The 24,342-nt window shown below is 36.9% G+C and overlaps 1 protein-coding gene and 1 long non-coding RNA gene across 2 annotated transcripts in view; one reads left to right on the top strand and one right to left on the bottom strand.

Annotated features, from left to right (window-relative positions):
- The window catches only part of ENPEP (glutamyl aminopeptidase), a 79,245-nt gene that overhangs the window by 21,411 nt on the left and 33,492 nt on the right, over positions 1–24,342 (bottom strand). Inside the window, 6 exon segments of the mRNA NM_001038027.1 lie at positions 727–782; positions 910–1,043; positions 10,520–10,599; positions 19,897–20,048; positions 20,192–20,257; positions 22,966–23,031. Of these exon segments, the coding sequence (NP_001033116.1) occupies positions 727–782; positions 910–1,043; positions 10,520–10,599; positions 19,897–20,048; positions 20,192–20,257; positions 22,966–23,031 (554 nt within the window).
- LOC101902994 (uncharacterized) overlaps positions 20,004–24,342 on the top strand; it is a 49,612-nt gene continuing 45,273 nt past the window's right edge. Inside the window, exon 1 of the long non-coding RNA XR_009494821.1 lies at positions 20,004–23,049. This is a non-coding gene — a long non-coding RNA (uncharacterized lncRNA). The remainder of the gene's footprint in view (positions 23,050–24,342) is intronic.

The following is a 24,342-nucleotide window of genomic DNA, read 5'->3' on the forward strand; positions in this document are numbered from 1 at the left end:
GTCTAAATGAGGCTACAGCAAAACAAGCTGGGTGTGCCCCTAGCTCCTACAGAAGTGCCAGAGATTCAGAAAATACTGGTCAAATTACTAGTGTTAGCCTATCTGAAAAAAGAGTCTCAAAGATGCTATCGTTACTACTCCTACATTACCCCAATCTATGTTGATTATTTTTTTTTTCAAGGAATAGGTTGTTTTTTTCTAAGTATAACTACCCTTAGGCCATGAGAAAAAAGTCAAATTTCTGAAATGACACTTTAATTCTATCAATCCTAGAGCACCATGTCTCATTCTTCTTACCCCAGTGACCTGAATGATATTTGGAAACTCTAGCCATAAAATCTTACAATGGGTTTGGGCTCACAGAGATGAGTTCATGAAACACATTGTTTGTCTTTTTATTAAATCAAATTATAACGGTGCACTTTTGAGCATTTGTAAGTGTCGCTTCTAATTAGCTCAAGAACTCAGATTAGTCAAACCTCACTTAAAGTCAATGGGGTAGGTGAGGTTTTTGCGTCTGTTAAGGGCTTGATATCAGTATTTTGGCTATAAGGCTCATATTAGTTTTAAAGAAGAAAGTTATGCAAAATAATAATGTTGTAAATAGTGGTTTTGGATACTTTAAACTATAAATTAATACTCAAACTTTGTTGTAATTGATTTTAAAAGAAATTTATGACAAGATCCGTAGTATTTTAAATAATTGAATCTCATTCTGAAACCTACCGTGCCAAGGCAAAAGCATCATCAATAAAACTTGCACGATCAGCAGAAGAAAAGTCCTGGGAAGAGAAAGAAAAAAAGGTAGGAAACATGAATCTTAAAGCAAAATATATTGAAAAATTAATATCATTAAGGCGCTGTTCTTAGAACAAAAGTAAAACAATTCACAACCATTTCTACTCTTACCGTGTGGTTGACGGAAAGATTCGTAGCTATCCATTCCCAAGTTGACACTTCATAATTTACACGATAAAAGCCAATATGATCAGGGTTTATTTTGAGAAAAGCATTCCCACTAAGAGTAGATTCCAAAGTGATTCCTGTGGTAGTAAATAAACACTAATGAGAAACATGTTTGCACATATTGTAAACACATAGAAATTAGACCCAGCGGGCAAAAAGAAAAGAAATATTAGTTTGAGGAGTCAAGTTTGATTTGGATCCAAAGCCCCAAAGTCTAATTCTTATTATTCTTATTGCCTAACTTTAACATGTCATTGTAGTGTGTGAGCTGAAAAAGAAATAATTACAGGGCACTTATTTATATTAAGTGCCCTGTAATTTGTGACTCATTATTATTTCTTACTTTCAGAAGCTTGTCATATGGGTGAAATAATTTTGTGCTTGTCAATCCCTCAATAAAAATATTAAAAAAAAAACAATACTTAAAGACAGAGAAGTCCATGCCCTTTGGGGGTAATCCATATATTCTTAATTATGATGGATTAATTACACAAAGAATATTCACTGGGATAGCCTAGGAAGGATATAAAAATATAAACATTCAAGAGAATACTATGTTTATTTAAAATCAATATTCTAATTGATGGATATGGTAATTGCTAAGCAGAATAATGATTTGAGAGTCAGTAACAATTTTCAAATGTCAAGAAGGCTTGCAATAGGACTAAAATCCAAATACAGCATTTTTGATCTTGTAGTCCATTTTATACTTGTTCTCCCAACTTTATTTATTTTTGTAAAGCCTTCTACTTCCATATTTCAACTGATTATATCAATGTTTTTTCATCAATGGATTTACCAAATTAACTTTATTTCTAAAGTAGTATTTAAAATTTACATAAGGCTCTAGGATATAGATTTTGGAAGCTCAACATTGAAGGAACAAAGACTTACGTTTCAAGTAAAAACTACTCAAAATAAGGCAGGAAGAGAAGGGATCGACAGAGGATAAGATGGTTGGAGGGTATCACTAACTCAGTGGACATGAGTTTGAGCAAGCTCCAGGAGTTGGTGAAGAACAGGGAAGCCTGGCATACTGCAGTCCATGGGGTCCCAAAGAGTTGGACACTGAGCAATTGAACTGAACTGAACTCCAAAAGGAGATCCAACCAGTCCATTCTGAAGGAGATCAGCCCTGGGATTTCTTTGGAAGGAATGATGCTAAAGCTGAAACTCCAGTACTTTGGCCACCTCATGCAAAGAGTTGACTCATTGGAGAAGACTCTGATGCTGGGAGGGATTGGGGGCAAGAGGAGAAGGGGATGACAGAGGACGAGATGGCTGGATGGCATCACTGACTCAATGGACGTGAGTCTGAGTGAACTCCGGGAGTTGGTGATGGACAGGGAGGCCTGGTGTGCTGCGATTCATGGGGTCGCAAAGAGTTGGACATGACTGAGCGACTGATCTGATCTGATCTGAACTCCAAATAGTATTTATGCTCTGATATGACCAGTGTTTGTTTAGCATAGCTCATATACTTTTTAACTCCTATACTCCTGTCTGTATGGACAATATGCAACTTAAATAATGATGTGGGAATACTTAGTATATTTAAATAACTTCAGATAGTTTAATGTAATAATAACAATGGATATGATATTAGAAAATTGGATATGAGGCTGGAAGTAAAAGTGGGGCTTCAATGTGAAGAGCCACAGGCTGTATTAAGTCCATCTTCTGAGAGATGGCAAGAAAAGAGAAGATTTTTAGGTAGGTAAATAATACACTCAGGTCTGTTTCTAGAAAGATAATTTTGATGGTAGGATGGGAAGGAGATATTGGAAGGAGATTCTAGAGTCTACTATGTTAATCTAGGGCAAGAGAAAATGAGGGCTTACCTTAATGTGGAGATGATGAAAATAGATGATGTGTTCAAGAGACACATCACCAGTAAAATCAACACTATCTTTTCTGACTTGATGTGGACAGTTAGAGGGGAAAATGGCGTGCATGACTGAATGAATAATGGTGTTGCCATTACAGAAGGAATAGAGGAAGATGAGTCAGTTTGGGAGGAAAGGTGATTTACATTTTGGAAGTGCTCACAAGGTTTGGAAGATGTCCAACGACACAGTAGTTTTTCATAATACATGAGTAAACACTTCAACAAGACAATAAGTTTCTTTAGGAACATTCATAGTAGGTTCTTGACAAATTGTAAACCTTTACCTCACTCATGTAGTATTTATCTTTCTTTGTCATTCTCCCACGGACAGGTTGTTGAAAGGAAGCTAATCTTTTGGCAGCCATACACTTCGAATGTTTGCATCAGGAGGAGAGCCTCTTGCTAAGTACAGAGCCATATGTTACAGGAGAAAGAGCGTGAACTTTCGAATCTGACAGATCTAGGATACAGTCATTGCTCTCTGACTTACTAGCTGTGTGATCTTGGCCAAATCACTTGACCTCTCTGTGTCCCAGTTCACCATGAGGGAAATGGATAAAAATCCCTGACAGGGCTATTGTGAAGATTAAATAAGATAACATAGGCAAAGTGTTGGCTACATAGTTATGTGTCCAACAGGTGGTAGCTATCCCCATTATTATGAAAGGGGATATGCCGCCAGTTCTATAAATAGCAAAGCAAATATAAATAACATTGAGAAGTTCCTAGCAATCCATCTCAATACAGCAGTATTTTAGTGTGCTTTATATATACCTAGTTAAGCCTGTCTAGAGTTACTGTGATTTTTCTCACTTTATGGATGAGGAAGCTGAGGTCCAGGAAGTCAGTAGTTACTGGACTTTCCAAGTTCATGCTACTTCTGGAACAGCTGTCAACAACAAAATACTGTTGGGTTGTTTAGTTGCATAATGAAGTAAGTAGGATAAAATACTGATGCCTGTTCCAGGCAGTACATAGAAGTAAAGGGTGCATGATTCATTCTGTTTCTCCAGTTACTAATACGATTTTTCTGATTATAACAGTAGTATGTGTTCTTTATGGTTTCAAATATGTATTTGGAAAATAAAAAAAGAGTATAATGAAGAATACAAAGATTATCCACCACTGGTTGACATTACATTTTTATCTTGTGTGTATATGTATATGTGTATTTATCTTCCAAATATATGCACATGTGAAGACACAATACATATAGAGAAATTTATTGTGTTTTTGATTGTTAATCCTTTTCACTTGAAATTATATTGTAAACACTTTGCAATTTCATTTTATATATATGAAGATGTAGATTTAATGGCCACATAGTAATCATAGAATTTATAAATTGTTTTGTACCACTTCTTGCTAGTTTTATGCATAAGAGTGGTAAATGGATTCTTTCTGGGTAGGAACTCTTTCTAAATTTTTTTTTCCTGTTGTCTGTTAATTCAAAATTTCATCCAGAGGCTAATTTCAACTTAGATAGATTTCAATAGCAAAGCATGCATACTAGTTTTTAATATACTGTTTTGTGTAAATAATTATAACAAAATTCAGTCAACTAGACAGCTTGTGATAGCCTAGAAATTTCTCTAGAAATTTCTACAGAAAGAAACATTTTTCTTTGGTGACATAAATACTGTGTTCCATCAATCCTTTAAGCAAATTATCTTTCTGTGTAAAATTACAGTTCGTATCTATTTTATTAAGTTTGTGTATCTCTTAGTAGTAAAACAGCTGAAAGGTATAAGAATACTATTTTTTACTAATGACATACAAATTATATGTGGAGATCTAAAAATTTCAAGTAGGATGCACTACTTGGAATTTGGGGTAAGGAAGAAAAGTTTAATCTCTGAAACCAACACTAACATGATCCATTCATTGTAAAATGGATTGGTTATCCATTTGTGACAATGTTTTCAACAAATTACTTATTCAAAGAAATAATCATATAATTATTGTAATAGTAATAATTACAGAGTCCCATCTAAATCTAAGCAAGAAGCCTAGAGAACCTCCCTGAAAAGAAAGATATAGGATTAATACATAATACATAATAAGCAGGAATTCTGGAAAAATGCATTGTGACTGTCATGATGAAGAGTTATCATGGGCAGTGGTTTTGGTGACTGGGAAGAAATAACTGCAAAATAGAGTTGGATAGTGAAGGTCTGTTGATGTGTGCCTAGGGAAGCAGGTACCCAACTAAGCTGGTACATGTGTTCCAGATCATTTGACAGATCTGCTCTTACAGAAAACAGTGTATGTGGAGAAATCTGTTGGTTGTTTACCACACTGTTCCCTTTTCTTCTAGGTACACAGCTAGACTATATTTATTAGCCTCCCTTGCAGTTAGGTGGCAACATATGATTGACACTGGGGCATAAAGTGTGGGCAGAAATAATAGATGGACTTCTAGGTCTGGTCCCTCCATTATCTTCTTCTGTCCTCTGATCAGATGCAAAATATCCAGCACAGAAGTCTAATATTAGTTTGGAGAGAGAGAGGAAGTGGAGCCATAAGAAGGAAAAAGACAGGAATTCTAAGTCATTATCTGGGAGTGAGCTACCTAGGAGAGATGGCAGTCAGGAACATCTCCATTGGACTGTTGCATGAATAAGAAATTTTTATTGCATTGAACTACTACTGATAGCCAATATATGCAATAATTAGGCTTCCCTGGTTAATGCAGTATACAAAGCTGTCACAGCTTGATTGACATCTTTAAAGTAATTGATGTAACTTAGCTCTCCCTTTACCCTAATTAAGTAAACTTTCTTCCTGGAAGAGATACCTAATTAGCTGAAGTGAATATTCTAGTTGACGTTAGCCAATATGTTTTTATTTGTGTAAATTAACAAATTAGCATTCTTATATGTATGGTTCATGTGAATAAGCCTTTCAAGATTTTGTTAACCAGTGCTGAATTAAACAAACTGAGCTTCTGAATCTGCAAATCTGAATCCATAATGAATGATTATGGATTTCTTTTCTTTTTGTTTTCTTTCTCTCTCTCTCATTAAATTAGAAAAATATATGTCCATCATTATTTTGATATGAAATATTTAAATATAACTACCATAAAATTTTAGGAATATTTATATGATAGAATTTGGTTATCTAATAATACATAATCTGAAAGAGTTGTGAAAACAGTCATCACAAAGTCTATTCTACATCCTATGCCCTAAAACTGTCTTTTAGACCTTATATGCTCATGAATGCCTATTTTTAAATGTGTTTTAGCAAGATTGGTTGTCTGATATCATATGCTAATCTACAAGTCTTCTAAATGTTGGAAAGCAGCAGATTAAAAACAAAAAGGTGGTATAATACTAAATGTAGATGCGTTGACAGTAGACAGTATAGCAGCTGATGCTAAAGATAGAGGCATTCACTATACATAGGCACCCTCTAGAAGCACAGTAGTCTTCAGACAAACAAGCCTTAATTAAGAAAGGACTTGCTGAATTCTTAGTACATCTTAAGATGTACACAGTGCCTTGAGGGAATAGGGTGAACAGGAGACAGGGAGTATGATATGCAGTGTGTATCTTCAAAGAGCTTATAATTTACATAAAAAGAAAAGGCAGAGAATATGAACCTTAATAATGATGTTGCTTAAAATCTAAGGACTAATACTAAGGACTGATGAAACTAATAGCATAAAATATGCTCTCAACAATAAGAGGAGCGATTATTCAGGGTAGGTTAGAATTGCCAGAGAAGGCCCTGAGATGGAGATCTTCTTCTTTTGTTAAAAAGTACATGATTAACTGTTTTCATGTTTAAAATACTGTGCACAACACAAACGTGAATAAAAGACCTTAGGGGAAGCCCCACTATTGCCTGGGAAATTTCTAGCTGATGAATCACCAAAGAAACCAAGAAGGAGGAGGTGGGGCTGGTAACCTGAGCTGGTTGCCCATTCAGTACCCTCAGGACGTGCTGTCATCTGCACTCTGAGCTGGGAGTTGAAGATGTCCCTAAACAGGAAACAGGAACTTATTGCATAGCCTAAAAATGGAGCAGGCACTTTGAAGTAGGAAGAGATGTCTAATTTGCTTCTGGCTAAATGACCAGTCATGATTCTGAAATTGCAGATAAAGATAGATTTGTCATCAAAGCTCTGTGGACATTAGAGCCACTTCATTCATTCCTTCAATTAACAATTACTAGGTATCTGCTGGAGATATGGAACAACCACACAACAAAAAATAAGCTTCATTCTCAAGGAATATTCTACAGGGAGGGGAGGGACAGATAAAAGTCGGTAGTTACAGCAAAAGAAATGTCTCAAATCTAATGACAGAGGGATTGAGGTTGCCCTGCAAGCCCTTTGCTCTCTCCCTTTCATACTAACATTTTCTGTCCATAGCACTGTTTGAGTCTATACGCAGTCCTATTATCCACATAAACTCTACCTGTAGTCCCCCTAACCCTCAGACAGATGTCCCTTTCTTTACTAACTTTTCTCAACTTCCAGATCTCCACTTGTATTTCTCCTGTGAGCCCCTTTGGCTCTTACCACACCAGGCCCTTATGACATGGTGTTATATTTGCCTGCTGACTCGTCCACACCCTCCCTAGACAGTAAGTGCTGCTGCTGCTGCTAAGTCGTTTCAGTCGTGTCCAACTCTGTGCGACCCCATGGATGGCAGCCCACCAGGCTCCCCCATCCCTGGGATTCTCCGGGCAAGAACACTGGAGTGGATTGCCATTTCCTTCTCCAGTGCATGAAAGTGAAAAGTGAAAGTGAAGTCGCTCAGTCGTGTCTGACTCAGCGACCCCATAGACTGCAGCCCATCAGGTTCCTCCATCCATGGGATTTTCCAGGCAAGAGTACTGGAGTGGGGTGCCATTGCCTTCTCCGAGACAGTAAGTGCTACAAAGTAAGAATTGTGGGGATTTTTCCCTTGGCATTGTCTCTATACCTACCCCTGTGTCTGGCCCATTAGTTAATGTTCAGTAAATACTTGTTTGAAAGTTATTTCAAATTAATATTTTAATTAATTAAGGACTAAGTTCATTATTAAAATATTGTGTCTAATAAGGACATAATACATATAAGAAAAATATTTATTATTAACTCCTGAAATCTATTTTCTGGACCACTGGAATTTCCTGGACCACTGGAATAAACTTCAGTTACCTGGAAGTTTTTCTTTTATGAAAACCTCAGTTTATGAAAATTCTGGAAAGATAGTGTTAGTGAAAATATATTATCCATGCTTTTAAATTTGTAAACATCAAATCAAGAAGATTCCCAGATGTTCCTCCAATCTTCAGTTAACCAGTGGTGACCAATGGGGAAAATATGTAGTAATATTTCAGCCAAATCCACTGAAAATTTCCCAAGGGTATCCTAGCCTCGTTATGTTGTTTATTGGTGCTATCGAACATTTTTTTTTTTACTGTATTTTTTTCTGTCTCCATTTTCCTTTGGCTTACGTAAGAAAAAGGTCAGAAAAGATCTTGGTATGCAAACAAAATTATCCTATATAAAATACTCATCTGGGTATTCTAGAAGAATTTCGGAGAAATTGCTGACTACATCAATTAAAGTTAGTATAAATGACCAAGAGAAAGTTTTTGTCGTAAAGGCAACAGTAAAGGGTCTTACCTTGACAATAGCAAAGCTGGTAGAGCTTTCAGTACAAACTAAAAATCACAAAATAGGGCTTCCCTGGTGGCTCAGTGGTAAAGCATCTGCCTGCCAATGCAGGAAACACAGGCTGGATCCGTGATCCGGGGAAAATCCCACGTGCCGTGGAGTAACGAAGCCTGTGGGTCACAACTAGTGAGCCTGTGCTCTAGAGCTGGAGAGCCAAAACTATCGAAGCCATGAGCTGCAACTACAGAAGCCCGCGAGCCCTAGATCCCCTGCTTTGCAATAGGAGAAGCCACCACAGTGAGAAGCCCACACGCTGCAACCAGAGAGCAGCCCTGCTCAACGCAGCTGGAGAAAAGCCTTGCAGCAATGAAGACCCAGCTCAGCCAAACATACACAAATAAATAACATTATTTTTAAAATCACAAATAATTTATAATAAAAATAAAAAAAGAAACAAAGCTGAAAGAACCTTATGGGAGCCACATAGAAACTTGTACACAAATGTTTATAGAAATATTATTCACAATAGCCAAAAGACAGAAACAATCCATATGCTCATCAACTGATGAACAGATAAACAAAAGGTGGTATATCAATATGATATGACTATAACTTGGCAATAAAAAGGAATGAAGTACTGATACATGGTATGACATAGATGAATTTGAAAGCAAGCTAGGTGAAAGAAGCCACTCACAAAATGCTATAGATACCATTCCATTTATATGAAATGTCCAAAATAGCCAAAGCTATGAAGATAAAAAAATAGATTAGTTGGTGCTTAGGGCTGGGCGTATAGGAGATTAGAGGAGTTGATAGCTAAAGGGTGTGGGATTTCTTTTTGAGGTGACTGAAATGCTGTAAAATTGACTGTGGTGATAGTTACACGTATCTGTGAATGTAAGAAAAACTGGATTGCACACTTTAAATGGGGGGATTTTATAGTACATGAATTGTATCTCAATAAAGGTTTTTTTTTTTAACTTTTAATCTGTTGGAAATAGGGTAAAAATTTACTTGCCAGAGGAAATGAATTACTATTTTAGAATATTTTGCAGGAGCAAACAGGCATATGTAAATAGAGGGTAGATGATCTGCTTTTATTCTTGAGAAGCAATGGGTGAAAGTCCATGCCAAATGCTATTTGGAAACCAAGTCCTCATGGGATGGGGTGAAGAGTCTCATTTTGATTTAGATAAGAAGCGACTTTGAAACACAAAACAAGCACAATAGCAGAAGTATAGAAAGCAGGATTCTTCTTGGATAGTTGCTAAAACTTGCCTTTTTTTTATTATTTTTTCAGCGATCTGTAGTAGAAAACATGTGGTAAGGTCTTGTTTTCATATAACTCTAAAATTTTTCAAGAAAAGAAAATACAAGTGAATGGAGATAGAATACAGAAATATATTTCTAGTTGACTTAAGTGGGTGGAACAGTCACAGCTGAACTTTAACACAGGCCAGGGCCAATGCATTCACTTAGGGATGCGGATGGGTGGATGGGTAGATGAATGGATATAGATATAGATAGTCCCTTGAGCTACTGGTGACAACTTACAGCTTAGAAAAAATAATTCAGTGTCATTAAAAATTCTAGTGTCATGCTGGTTTGAGGAAAACATTAGGTCTGATTGAATGGCAGTATTTAAAAAGTCAGGCTTGTCACATAACATTTTAAGAAATTCAGTGACATTTGATATTTAAAAAAAGAAAGGAAGAGAGAAGGAAAAAAGAAGGAAAAAGAGGGAAGAGAGGAAAGGAAAGAAGAGAACTGATATACTGATCTTCTAGTGGTTGGGTGTATGACGCTTCTCTTTGAATGTAGGTATTTATTATTGTGTCAGTTATGGTAAATCGTTACAAAGAATTTCTTAAGGCAAAAAATTCTCATTATTATAGATAAGGATTTGGGCTCATCAGTTAATTAAGAGATTTCTTTTAGCTGAAATGTACATCATAAGTTCCAGTTTTATTGTTGTTTCTTTACACATACTTATTTAATGTAGTACATTAATTCAAGGAAGAAATAAATCAATTGACGATATTTACCTCCTGTTTCTGACCTATTGTATAATGTAATCCTTTGTTCATCATCTTCAGTCCATTTAATTGGAATATTCCATGTGTAACTAGTTTTTAAAAAGAAAAATTTAACTTTGATTACTAAAACATAAAAACATTTCCCAAGTAAAAATAGACAAGCATAAAAGGCAATAGACAAGCATATTTTCCTCATAAGCAATTATCTAGTGTATAGTATACAATTAACACAGTTAATACATTATACTCTTTTATGGTAGGGATAGGCTATGTAATTGCTTTCAATTTATATACATCTTTAAAATTTGGAAATCTGTTTCAGAAAATTAGCTAAGGTGAAGAAGATTATTTCAATAAAATGCCTTGAGACTTTGGGATAGAGGTATTGCATAAATATAAGAATTATATATATTATGTAAGAAAACTGAACATTCACATATATATTCGTATTCACTCTAATATGCTATAGTTCCCATCAAGGAACATAATACATTGTTAGAATTCAGAAGACAATCTTAAAATGCTGTAAAGGAAATAAAACATTTTAGAAATTACATTGAAATGACACTACCACCATCATCCCTTAAAATGTCTCATGCTCTTTAAATATCTCCTATTTAGAATCATGTGAACCAGTGTGCTGCAAAGAAAATCACTGGGCAAGCATGTTTCAGGGATTTTTAGTGTTTTCTTTAGCTCCTTAGTATTTTCTCATGGCGCCAAGGGAGGAGATGAGCTTTGTATTTTGATACAATATGTATACCTAATATTTACTCTTGAAATCTCTTAAGAGAGATCATAAGTATCTTTTTGGTTGTTCTCATTATCATACCTTACCAGTCGAAAAATACAGGAAATCTAGAGAAAAGATGAATCTGAGTTTGGGTTTAGGTTTCACCTCATAGTTGACCAATGATCTGTGGTCATTCAAGTCCCTAACAGAGAATGGGGGAATGATATTTCTCCCTTTCAAGATATAATAAAATTTATATAATTCAGAGAGATGTGTTTGTCATCTGCATGAAAGAAGTAATCCTTTGTTTTATAATTAGTGAAATGTTTTATAGATTGAGCTTTTACTAGCTTTCTTGAAGGATTTTTTTTGCATTTGAATATTTTCGGCTGTAAGTTTCACAGAACCAATACATGAACTGTTTCTTGGATCTTAGACATTGTCAGTGGTCCATCCTTATCCCCTTGAATCCCTTTGTCGTGTTTGTACTTCCAGTTGTAGATTCCAACGTGCTTTCCCTGCCAACAGCCAGCACCGGCTCTGTCTGTCCGAGGACTGCCCTCTGGCTGCCTGATCAAGGAAAGCCAGAAGTTCCTGAAAATGTACATCCTTGGGTGCAGTCTTTAGCCAATGATGGCTGGGCGTGAGAGTGTTCTTTGCCCCATCTTGGCAGGACCACGCTGAAGCACGGTCTAGAAGTTCCTTACAGGGTAGTTGCCTTGGACAGCACCTACCTGTTGTATTTTGCTGTTTGATAGCCCACCGCCCAATCCCCCACCAGCCTTTCCTAGATTTCCTTATGAGTCACTCTCACTTGAATGATCAGAGTCTGATTTTAGTGAACCTAAGAATGATACCTTATAACTTCTTGACAGATAGACAAAGAAACGTTTTTTAAAAGTCATATCCTACCTACAGATTTCACTCTCACTGCTCTGCTGATTTGGTGTTGCTATGTAGACTAACATTGCATTCTCCTCAGCTTTCCCCCTTGCCAACCCAACTGAAACAACTGATTCTGCAGTGTCTGGATACCCTATGTATACAGTTAGGATTTCACACTTCCACTGTCCCCTCTAAGACATGGTGTTTGGGACTAGGCTGTGCCTGAGAGTAAGCATAAGACATATTACTAAGGTCATATAAAAAAATATTACTCTGAGGTCTGTAAGAGCATCATAAGACAAAAAAGTTTAGAGGGTTGAGGCTATATAATTTTATAGTTTTGGAACCACTTGCAGGATCTAATCTGAGTAAAACAATAGATTTGAGAGTACAAAATATCAAGAAATAGAAATTACATAAATGAAATGATAGAGTTTCTTATATGTTATCTAAACTTCAAAAGTATATTTTTAAAGGTATAATTCACTTTTTAAAAGACTGGCTGATATGCTTAGTTCCATTGGCAATAACGTTTTTTTGTTGTTGTTGTTTGTTTGGAGAGGGATCCATAATGCAGGAGTAGTTTTAAAAAATCCAATTCCACAGGTTTAAAAACACCATTGGCTGCCTTTGACTTAACAAATCAGTGGATGTGAATGAGAGAAGGGAACAACTACTGTGAAACTTTCCCAATGGCAGTTTGTTTCTCAAGAAAGAAGTGTATTTAAAAAATTTTATATGTGCAAAGACTATTAAATAGCAGTATTAAAGATAGCCAATCTGATCTGCTAGAACATAAACAGTAACTGTAAAAAAAACAATTTATGGTTAATAAAATGATCACATAAATTATGTAGGTTTATATAATTGAACTGTCACCTGATAACAGATCAGGTCTAAGTATCAAATCATTCACGTATTATGAAGAGGAAAGGATGAAAAACAAAGTCTTCTCCATCATAATCTGTCCTCTCCAAAATAAAGCATATACAGACACTCCCTGACTGACTTCATTGGGCCTAAAAACTCAAATTTTCCTATATTTTGGCGTGAACTATTAATTTTCAGAACCTGCATTCCAGCAAGATATCCAGTTTCTCTGAATTTCATTTATGGTGGGAGAGCTGAGTGTCTGAGGCTTTCAGGGGGTTGTGGGGGTGGGGAGGCTGGTAACAGGTTTCAACAAGGTGACCACCACTGGCTTCTCCAGTTTAAGTGCCAATCAGTTTATTGGAAGTAGCTTATTTAATAATTCTGAGTGTTCTTCATCCTCCATGCCTTAGACAGAAAGTTTTTGGCAATTTGAATTTTTGGAAACACCTGAGGTGCTACTTATGTGACTTAATTCCCAAAGTCCTGAATTGGAAGCCAGGAAACAGATTCTGTTCCCTACTACATGGAATATGTATCATAAAGTGGGTCTATAAAGCTTTTTCAGTTCTCTAGAAATATGGCTATGACCCCTATAAACAAGATGAAAACAATTCTAAAAGGAGATTGTTCTTTGCAAATTCATCTGAATCGATTCCCTGTACACTGTTTATTCTTTAACTGGAAATTTTAGCTCAAGTCAATCTTTGGAACATCTGCCACATGCCCCCAGCCCTAGCCCCTCTCCTGGTGCAGGCCCCAGCAACTCCATCACCTCTCACAGGGGTCACCCACTATAATATGATCCTAACAGGTCTCCCTGAATCCACACTGGCCCCACGTGATCTGTCCTCCATAGGACACTAGAGGGGAACTTTGAAAAATGTAAACGTGATCCTGCCTGTTCTTGCCTTAACTTCCTTGAATTTGCACACTCTTTTGTTCAGAATCTTTAACGTGCTCTGCACGCCTGGCCCCCACCTTCCTCTCCAGCTTTATCCCACCCCCCCCCCCCGCCCCCCGCCAACTCTTCCCAGGGCCTCTTTGTCACCCAGTTCTTGGAGCCAGACTGCCTGCATTCATATTGAGGGCCCATCACTTGCACTCTGTGCAACCTTGAATAAGCTGTTTAATCATGTTCTGCCTAAATTTCTCCATCTGTTATAATAAAATACTCTAAAGGACTTAAAATTGTGGCAGCTACTTAGTAAACGCCCGATCAGTATTGCATATCATATGTATAATGCTCCTTTTCAACGTTAGAGACTTCATACGTGTTTTCTACTTTGACAACCCTGACAGTCACCCTCAACATCAATTTTTACTCAGTTTAAGAATCACTTCCTCAAGACAGAAAGTCTTCTGTAGCCTTCTCTACTCCACCACACCTCTTGCCTCAGGCTCAGTGTATCAGTGGACACATATGGCAGGAGAGAATAATTACTGTGAAACTTCCAAATGCAAGCTTGTTTTGCGAGAGAGAAATGTTTCTAAAATTTTAATATCCAGAGGCTCTAGCAGTATTAAAATGGGCCAATCTATTGATAATTTGCTGGAACATACAACTAACTATAAAAGAACCAGCTTACGGTTATTAAATTAAACACTTCCTGAGACACTTTCTTTGCACCCTGTAATTCTCCTTCCTCATATTATCCTAATTGCTATTGAATAACTGATCTTGTGATGCTTTACATATGTGACTGTAAGATAAGGTCAGTGAGACTATTTAAAATGAGAGGAAGAAGGTGAAGGGTTTTTACAATAGAAATCAGGCAGTGGCGATTAGAAGCCACCTAGAGTGTGGTGGGTACAAAATTGTCTCCACCCAAAGCAAGTGTTAAGCTAAACGACAATTAAAATCAGCATGGATGAAATTTGAATGGTGTCTAGGGGATTTAGTGTATGGCTTTGGAGAAGGAAATGGCAACCCACTCCAGTACTCTTGCCTGGAAAATCCCATGGACAGAGAAACCTGGTAGGCTACAGTCTATGGGTTGCAAAGAGTCGGACACGACTGAGCGACTTCACTTTCACTTTATTTAGCCAGAATCCTGTCTAGGAGGCACTTCAGTTGGGTAGGGGGTCAGTGGCTGGGAGATCCTACGGTTGTGGTTTTGTTCTCTTCATTGGGAGCAGTTGGTACTCCATTAATGTCTACAAAAATAACTAATTATACAGCAATGGCTATAGTATTAACTCTTTTGTAAAAGTTGTTGTCATACAAGGGTGATAAGTTTGGAAACCACTGGCTATGTGGCTCATATTTTGTCAGCTTTTACAATAGTTGAGATGTTTAAGAAATCTGGCAAATTAGAGGGAATGACATATTGGATTTGTAATTTTAACTGAAATTCTTAGAATATCTTAACTCAGTAGTCATGTTTAAATGTCTAGAAAAATCTGATTTTGCTGGGGTTTTTTTTGTTATTGTAATTCTATTGGACTGTAATTGACTTACAATGTCAGTTTCAGGTATATAGCATAATGATTCAGTAATATATATGCATATATCATTCTTTTTCAGATTCTTTTCCCATATAGGTTATTGTAGAATATTGAGTAGAGTTCCCTGTGCTATACAGTAGGCCCCTGTTGGCCATCTGTTTTATAGAGTGTGTGTAAGTTAATCCCAAGCCCCTAATTTATACTCCATCACCGTGTTTCCCCTTTAGTAACCCTAAGTGTATTTTTGAAACATGTGAGTCTGTTCCAAATATCATTCCATATATGTGTGATATCATATGATATTTGTCTTTCTCTGAATTCACTTCACTTCGTATGATAATCTCTAGGTCTGTCCACGTTGCTTCAAATGGCACTATTTTGTTCCTTTTATGGCTGAGTAGTATTCCATTGTATACACATACCACATGTTCTTTATCCATTCTTCTGTTGATGGACATTTAGATTGCTTCCGTGTCTTGGCTATTATAAACAGTGCTGATGAACACTGGGGTACATGTGTCTTTTCAAATTACAGTTTTCTCCAGATATATGCCCAGTAGTAGGATTGTTGGATCATCTGGTAGTTCTATGTTTGGTTTAAGAAAACTTCATACTGTTCTCCATAGTATTTGTACCAATTTATGTTCCCACCAAGAGCATAAGAGCATTCCCATTTCTCCATACCCTCTCCAGCATTTATTGTTTGTAGGGTTTTTGCTGCTTGTCATTCTGACCAGTGTGAAGTGATACCTCACTGTAGTTTTGACTTGCATTTCTCTGATATTTAGTAATGTTGAGCATCTCTTTATGTGCTAGAAGAGTCTCATTATGTAAAGTTAAAGGTTTGAGGATTCCCTGGTGGCTCAGACGGTAAAGTGTCTGCCCGCAATGTGGGAGACCCAGGTTCTATCCCCGGGTCGGGATGATCCCCTGGAGAAGGAAATGGCAACCCACTCCAGTATTCTTGCCTAGAAAATTCCATGAATGGAGGAGTCTGGTGGGCTATAGTCCATAGGGTTGCAAAGAGTCGGACATGACTGAGCAACTTTTCACTCACTCACTCTTTTTGTTGTTATTGTTTTTAAAGCTTAATGTGTTGAAAATGTCCAAGAAATTTGATATGCCATATTTATGAATTTTAATTTGTTATGTCCATAAAATGTATAGAAAAGTATTTTTAATTAGATTTATAAATCTGTGTCTTTAGGTGTTTATATTTGAAATTGTAAATGGAATTTAATAACATTTTCAGTAGTATTGGGGGCTTCTCTGATAGCACAATTGGTAAAGAGTCTGCCTGCAATGCAGGAGACCTGGGTTGGGAAGGTCCCCTGGAGAAGGGAAAGGCTACCCACTCCAGAATTCTGGCCTGAAGAATTCCATGGACTGTATTCTCCATGGGGTCGCAAAGAGCAGGACACAACTGAGGGACTCTCACTTTCACTTCACTAAGTAGTGTTGTTTAGAAGTTTCTTATAAATGAAATATACAAAATAATTTGATTGATTGAGTTTGTAATTGTTAAAATGTTCAGGAGAATTTCATTTATACATTGTAAATAAAGACATCCTCAATCAAAAACTAGGGAAACTGCTATTGAAAAGTCTCCTCTACTCTACCCACAGGCCAGCACCTCTCTCAGAAGCACCCCCTTCTAAATACTTCTGGTTTTGGTTCTTCGGATGTCTAATCCCGTAACTGTAAATACCTCTATATTTTTTAGGTAGTATTTATTAACTCACCCACGAAAGAGGGTGATTTAATTCACTTTCACTGCTTTCTTTTTCATTCTCCCTTTAACAGTCAAATTTTAATAAAGCAAAATTGTTATTGTTATTAGACTGTGTATAAGTTACAGTTGTTCCTTTAGATAATATACTCATACTGCCGTTTCTTGTTTTATAAATTTTAGAATTGCTACTCTCTCCTAACTATAGAATAAGGTTCTCTTGTGCAGTGCTGGTAAATGCTCAATAACTGGTTCTCAGGGTGGAGTGGAAGGTGGGATGTATTATTTGCTGATTTCTATTAACTCACATCATGACCAATTTCAGGCTACTGGAATGACATCTCTGAGTTGGGATTAAAACCAGCTTCAGTCCACCACTGAATCAGTATCCCAACATTCTTCTACCCTTTCTTCCTTTTCCACCTCCTTTCTTCTGTCAACTATTTTTTTTTCTTGTTACAGTGTTAAAACTGTACAATCTAACCTGCCACCAGAACAGAATTTTAACATGTTATCCATTGGTTGATTATAAAAACTAAAAGACAATAAATAACATATATGGAGTTAAGCTGTATACCTATTGTTGGCCAAGAAGTGTGTTGAGTTATATTTCCTTTTCTATGGTTTGATTTCATGGCCCTTGAGTCACTTAAGTAAAAATTTCCCCTAAGAGTAAAATAGACTCCTTGTTGGGTTTCCCTGGTAGCTCAGTGGTAAAGAATCCACCTGTCAGTGCAGGAGACTCCTTTTCCTTATACTTTATCAGTGGCATAAAATCATTCTACCTACTTCTTTTTTTTTTTTTGGATCACAATTTTTACATACGGCCTTGATTTTTTTTTTTCTAATTTTTCTTCTTTATGGTTGACCACACTGATAAGCCTTCACCAACTCCTCAATTTTGCCATCCTCCCAATCATACTGTCTTTTTTCCTGCAGATCACCTAACTCAGCTCCAGTCCTCCTGCTCTTAGGGCACTGTGAGCCCACTGGATGGGTGCTGGTCTGCATTTCCTTTCATGGATCTCCTAGGACAGATACACTGTTTCCTGGTTCCTGTGTCTTCCTCTTTTTTTATATATTCGTATTTTTTCTCTCCCTGCTCCAGTTCACCTGGAGTGTAGCCTTAGTAACTTTCTAAGTGCTGTGTGGAAAGCATTTTCTGGGGCTGCATGTCAGAAAATGTCTTCACTATGCTGTTACATTTGGTTTAGGGACTGGGTAGAGAATCGGAGGTTGAAAATATTTTTTGCATCTACATTTCAAATGTCTGCTTTATTTTCTTCTTGTGTTCAGAGTTGTTGTGAAGAATTCTAATGTCACAGTAACTCATGTACCCTTATTCTCTGAAATTTCATGAGGCTGTAGCTAAGAATGTTTTGGTTTTTATCATTTTGTACTATGGACTCAATGGGGCTTTTTAATCAGAATCCTTGTGTCTTTTATTATTTCTTTGATATAATATGCCCATTAAGTTTCTCTGTTTTCCTTTTTTGAGAGACTTCTATTAGTTGGTGCTAGGGTTTTTTCATATTTATCTTCTCTTTCACATTTGCCAGTTCTGTGTATGCTTGTCCTGTACTTTTAGAGAATTCTCCAAATTTATTTCGAATTGGCCTATTAATTTCTTTGACAACTGAAATTTTAATCTTTCATAGCTCTTTTATATTTTTAGTTTGTCCTTTCAAAAACAATCTGCTCTTAGTTAATGTGTATAAGAGCTTTGATCTCAATATATTTCATAAATTTTTTATTTCAATTATGTCTCTTATTGAGATGGGTTTATTGTTTATCCATGTGAGATTTTAACTTTTATGTTTTTTAGATTTTTTTCATGCATCTTGTTATCTTTGATTGTTCATTCATGTTTAAGAAAGAAGGACTAAATTGATTATTCTTGGTGTCTTGTATGTAACCCCTCTACTGTTGAGAAGAGAGGTGTATTTTTGAGACAGACTTTTCCGCTGAACAGGAAGTCTGACTAGAGGCTCTGTGTATGTATGAGTGGAGCTGGCAGCTCCAGCCCATTCATCCTACAAATGCCACAAGGAGGAAAGCTTTACTCTGAGTGTACCCACCAAATGGAAATTCTTAGCTTTCCTCCACTGTTTTAGTCAATTTGTTCAGGGGAAAAAAAAAGCCCTCTGGGTTTTGCTGGGTCATTGCCAGACTTTTGAGAGCTCTGTGCAGAGGAAAGAAGGGCAGTCAGTGAAGGGAAAGTGGAGGGAGAGGGGTCTGGCTAATGCAATGGTCCCGAGTGCAGACTTCAAGTTAACTTCCCTTCTTTCAACCTCGCTTTCACTCCTGCCGTCCACTCAGTGCTGACACTGAGCCCAGGCCCATCTAGGGTAGGGGAAGTCAGCTTCCACCTCTGCTCAAGCCTCTTTTCATCTGGCTGCACCTTCTCAGTTTGTTTTCTGTCTATATTCCTCCCTCTACTTTTCTTCATCTAGGAACTTCAGAGTTCCTCTCTGTTTTCTTTACTTCTCTATTTCTTTTAGTACTTCTATTTCCTTTTTCAGTCATTTCCGGGAAGAATAAGACTTGCATGCACATGCTCAGTCCACCATTTTGAACCAGAGATGACTGAGCTATTTCTAAATGTCTATTTCCATAAAGACACTGTGCTTATGAATCAGGTACCAAAGAACAAGTTCTAAATGAATTGCTGGTATTTCCATCAAATTTCTGCTTCCCCTGAAGTGCATTATAGAGTCTTACCCAAAAGCTGAATGTGGCTCAGAAGCATTAGCTCTCGGGTCCAATAGAAAGCGTTTCTGTGTGATGTTCTTCATATTGTCCACGTTAAGTACAGGGTAACCCATCTGATTGGTCCAGGTGTCCATTACTTCTTTCACTGGGAGATTACTTGCCTAAGATTAAAAAAAAAAAAAAAAAATAGAGAACAATCAATCCACAAATAAGGGGAAATAAAAGGATAGAATAATCAGATAAAGAAATGATTGATAAATCATTTGTTAATCAAAGAAATTTTTGAGGATATACTTCTCATTACCTCTTCAAGTGCTGCCCAGAAATCTGAAGTTTTGGCATTCTCAAATTTGTGTTTTTTCAAGTAATTCTGCATGTGAAAGATAAATATTTCAGAAGTCAGTGTTTGCTTTTTCCATACCTTCACAACATGAGTGAACCTTTCAACAATCTCATTCTAATGTATAATATAGCAAGTATACCTGGAATGAAAATCGAATGATATTCTGTATGTAAAACATTTCATAACCTATAAAAACACTGTACAAATAATGATTTATTTGTAAAGCATAAGAAATACTTTTATTATTAATGAGATAATTTTTTTTTTTAGTCTAATGGAATTGTGAACAGGAGAGGGAAAGTTTAATTTGTTCAGGATATACAATGCAAGGTACTCAGCAGACAGTCAGCAGACTGTAACATTTTTGATCTGCTAGGGAAAAAAGACTCATGATTCTGTGATGTTCACTTATTAGTGTTAAACTGTCCACTACCAGCTGTATCCCTTACCTTTATTTACACCAGTAGTGTTTTCTCATCTCAGACACTAGACGGCCCCATCACTCATGAGTGGTTTAAGTGATATGCAAAGATAAAAACTGGTAAGCTTGGCTGTAAGCCAGGGCTCTCAGCAAACTTCTTCCATAAAAAGCTGTAAAGATTTTAAGTGTTGTGAGCCATATAAGTCTCTGTCACAACTACTCAACTCTGCCTCCATAGCCCCAAAGCAGCCAAGATAATATGTAAGTGAGTAATCGTGGCTGTCTTCCAGTGAAGCATTTATGCACTGATATTTGAATTCCATGCAGTGTTCACATGTCATGAAATATGCTTCTTTTGATTTTTGCCAGTCATTTAAAAATGTAGAAATGATTTTCATTTGCAGACCTTACAAAAATGGGTGGTGGATTGGATTTGGCCCAGAAGCTGTATTAGTGGTTTGCAGATTTTTGTTCTAAAGAAATGAATATACAGTCTTTGGAATAATAATCATCATGATGATAATGGATAAATTGGGGAAATTACTCACTGTAAAGTGTAAGCCTTCATTTTTCAAATACTTTTACAATACAGATACAAAATATTTTTAACTAGAAGGTCCCCCTTTTGTCAGTTCTGGTCCCCAAAGCTCTCTGCATATGAGTTTTCAGGGATACTGTGATATCCCTAAAGAAAATTCCTAGTCTTCTAATCTCATAATTGGGCACTACTTGTGGTTCTCCAGGAAACCTTCCAAAATTCCTGCTGTAATTACTTCTGTTATGCTCTAGAATTGTCCTGTTTAAAATATGGATGTCTTTGATGGAAACAGAACCTTCTTAAGTGGTCTTTGAATCTTCAAAGAAAACAAACCAGTGGTTGACTTTGCACATAATCATTTTCACTCTAAGTTGCTCTAACTTTCAAGACGTGCTATTCCTAAGTCATGTTATCTTCTAAATTCCTTTTTTAGCCATGGAGAGATAATACAATATTACCAGGACTGCTCCAAGACACCTGGGAGAGGGTTGAAAACAGTTTGAAACGCTGCCTTCCTGTTTGTTCTTTTGGTTGGTTGCCTGCTCAGCACTGCCGCTGGAGGGCAGGCAAAGGAAGGGAGAGGAAATGAAAGGCACATCAGTTCAGTTCAGTCAGTTAAGTCGCTCAGTCATGTCCGACTCTTTGCGACCCCATGAATCGCAGCACACCAGGCCTCCCTGTCCATCACCAACTCCCAGAGTTCACTCAAACTCACGTCCATCGAGTCGGTGATGCCATCCAGCCATCTCATTCTCTGTCGTCCCCTTTTCCTCCTGCCCCCAATCCCTCCCAGCATCAGTCTTTTCCAATGAGTCAACTCTTCGCATGAGGTGGCCAAAGTACTGGAGTTTCAGCTTTAGCATCATTCCTTCCAAAGAAAGGCGCATGTTCCTTATCAAATTCGTTCCAGAGTTTTGTATAGATCATTCTTTCTTAGTAAAATAATTGGATCCTTGAAATGGTAATGAATATAATCGTAGCTACCTGTTGATGATTTTTAGTGAATAGTATCTTCTCAAAATTAATTTAGAGGAACTTCTTTGTATAGTCACAGTGTCTTGTGCTGAGAAACGTGCAATCTTGGGACTGAAAGGAACCTTAAATACTATTTTATACAACTCTCACATTTTGGGGGTGAAGGAAACTGGTGTCTAGAGAGGAGAAGAGATTTGCCTGAGATTACAGTGAAGAGACTTCTGAGTCCTGGATCAGTTTGTGTGGTTTTCATCACTGTTGTTACTGTTTTTTAAATTAGTTCCTTGCTTCTTCTGAGTGAGAGGATTACAGCTTATAGTATACTAAAAGTAACTAATTTTACCTAGATTAGTGCTTTTGACTATTCTATACTGACATTTTCTTCTTCACTTTGAATAATCACAATATAGTCATTCTAGTCAAAAGTTCATGATGACCTCGATCTCTCGATAATAGTCCCTCAGTTGTTACTGGTAAGAACAAAATGAAACAAACAGTGTTTCTACTACTAATATCTTAGGAAGGGAAAGGACATTTTCCAAGCCCTAGCCCTGTAAAGGATATCAAAAATAACTAGGTAATCCGTTTAACTTCTCTGTGAAACTTTGGCTAAATGACAGTTACAGACCCAATGTATGTAACAGACTGTATGTGAAATCGCTTTTTTTGAGTTTGTAATATTATCTATTCCTGAACGAGGAAAGTAAAAGGGGAATTGTCCTTAATTAATCACATATCTTAACATTCATCAGCCACATACCAGTGTAGTTTTTTCATAGTATTAAAAGTAATAAATCATACCTGACATCCTATTTGAAATTTCTCTCGTGTTATCCAGTTTTCAAGCATTCTCAGAATGGAAGCTCCCTATGATGTAAAAGAATGGTAAGTAAAACTAATATAGAATATATAAAAGAAACAAGTATCAGTGATCTCTATTGGGACCAGTATCTCATGACCATATTTGTGGGATAATGTCTTCAAGATGACTCTGCTAAATGGTTATCAATCTGTGATTCTAGGGTGAAAATACCATCTGGCATACCTCCATATCTATGCTTCTGAAATAACTAAAAGGCAGGAAGAAAAGGATACAAGGGCCATCCTTTCACGAACCTGAGGTTCAAATAATTATTGCACTTCACCACATGAACCAGTAGATGGGGCTTTCCTAATGAAAGAGAAACTTGGGAAAAAAGTATTAAGTCATCTTTGAACAAGGAAAGCATAAAATTCTGGATAAAATTCAGGATAAAATTCTGGCTGCTTCTTACGTATATTGGAATATTTGGGGAAATTATATTTAACAGAGGGGAATAAACAGTTGAGGGATTAATCAGGTCATATAGTTTAATATAGATTAGACATATAATTTCTAATATAGATTAGACATATAATTTACTGAAGCCCAGGTTGGTGCAGTGGTAAAGAATCTGCCTGCCAATGCCGGAGACACAAGAGACGCAAGTTTAACCCCTGGGTTGGGAAGATTCCCCGGAGAAGGAAATGGCAACCCACTCCAGTATTCTTGCTGGAAACATCCATGGATAGCAGAGCCTGGAGAGTCTATGGAATCGCAAAGAGTCGGACACAACTGAGCACTATCCACACACAAAGACACATGATTTAGAAATCCTTCTCTTCCAAAATGGTTTCTCTCACTTGGTTTTATTTAGTCTGAAGTATCTGATGAATACCTCTGCTCTCTACTTGCTTTTCATATGTTATAAGATTAACTCTAAAACACTTTATTGGTAGATTTAAACGGCTTCCTGGTGGCTTAGTAGTAAAGAATCCACCTGCCACTGCAGGAGACCCGGGTTCGTTCCCTGTGTTGGGAAGATCCCCTGGAGAAGGAAATGACATCCCACATCAATATTCTTGCCTGGGAAATCCCAGGGACAGAGGAGGCTGGCGGGCTATAGTCCATGGGGTTGTAAAGAGTCGGACACAACTTAGTGACTAAACAACAACAATAGCCAAAATAGATTTAAAAATCAATTTTCAAGTAGCTGACCAGAGAAACGTTGCTTCCTTATTTAAATTAGCAATTTTTACTGTAATTTATTAAAATATAAGTTATTTTTGTACCTAGTGGAAGGCTAAAGGCTTAGAAACATGTATTTATTTCTGACCTAATACCTTAAACCCATGGAATATCTGGGACTTAGGAAGAAG

Source organism: Bos taurus, chromosome 6, assembly GCF_002263795.3.
Source record: "Bos taurus isolate L1 Dominette 01449 registration number 42190680 breed Hereford chromosome 6, ARS-UCD2.0, whole genome shotgun sequence".
Lineage (NCBI taxonomy): Eukaryota > Metazoa > Chordata > Mammalia > Artiodactyla > Bovidae > Bos > Bos taurus.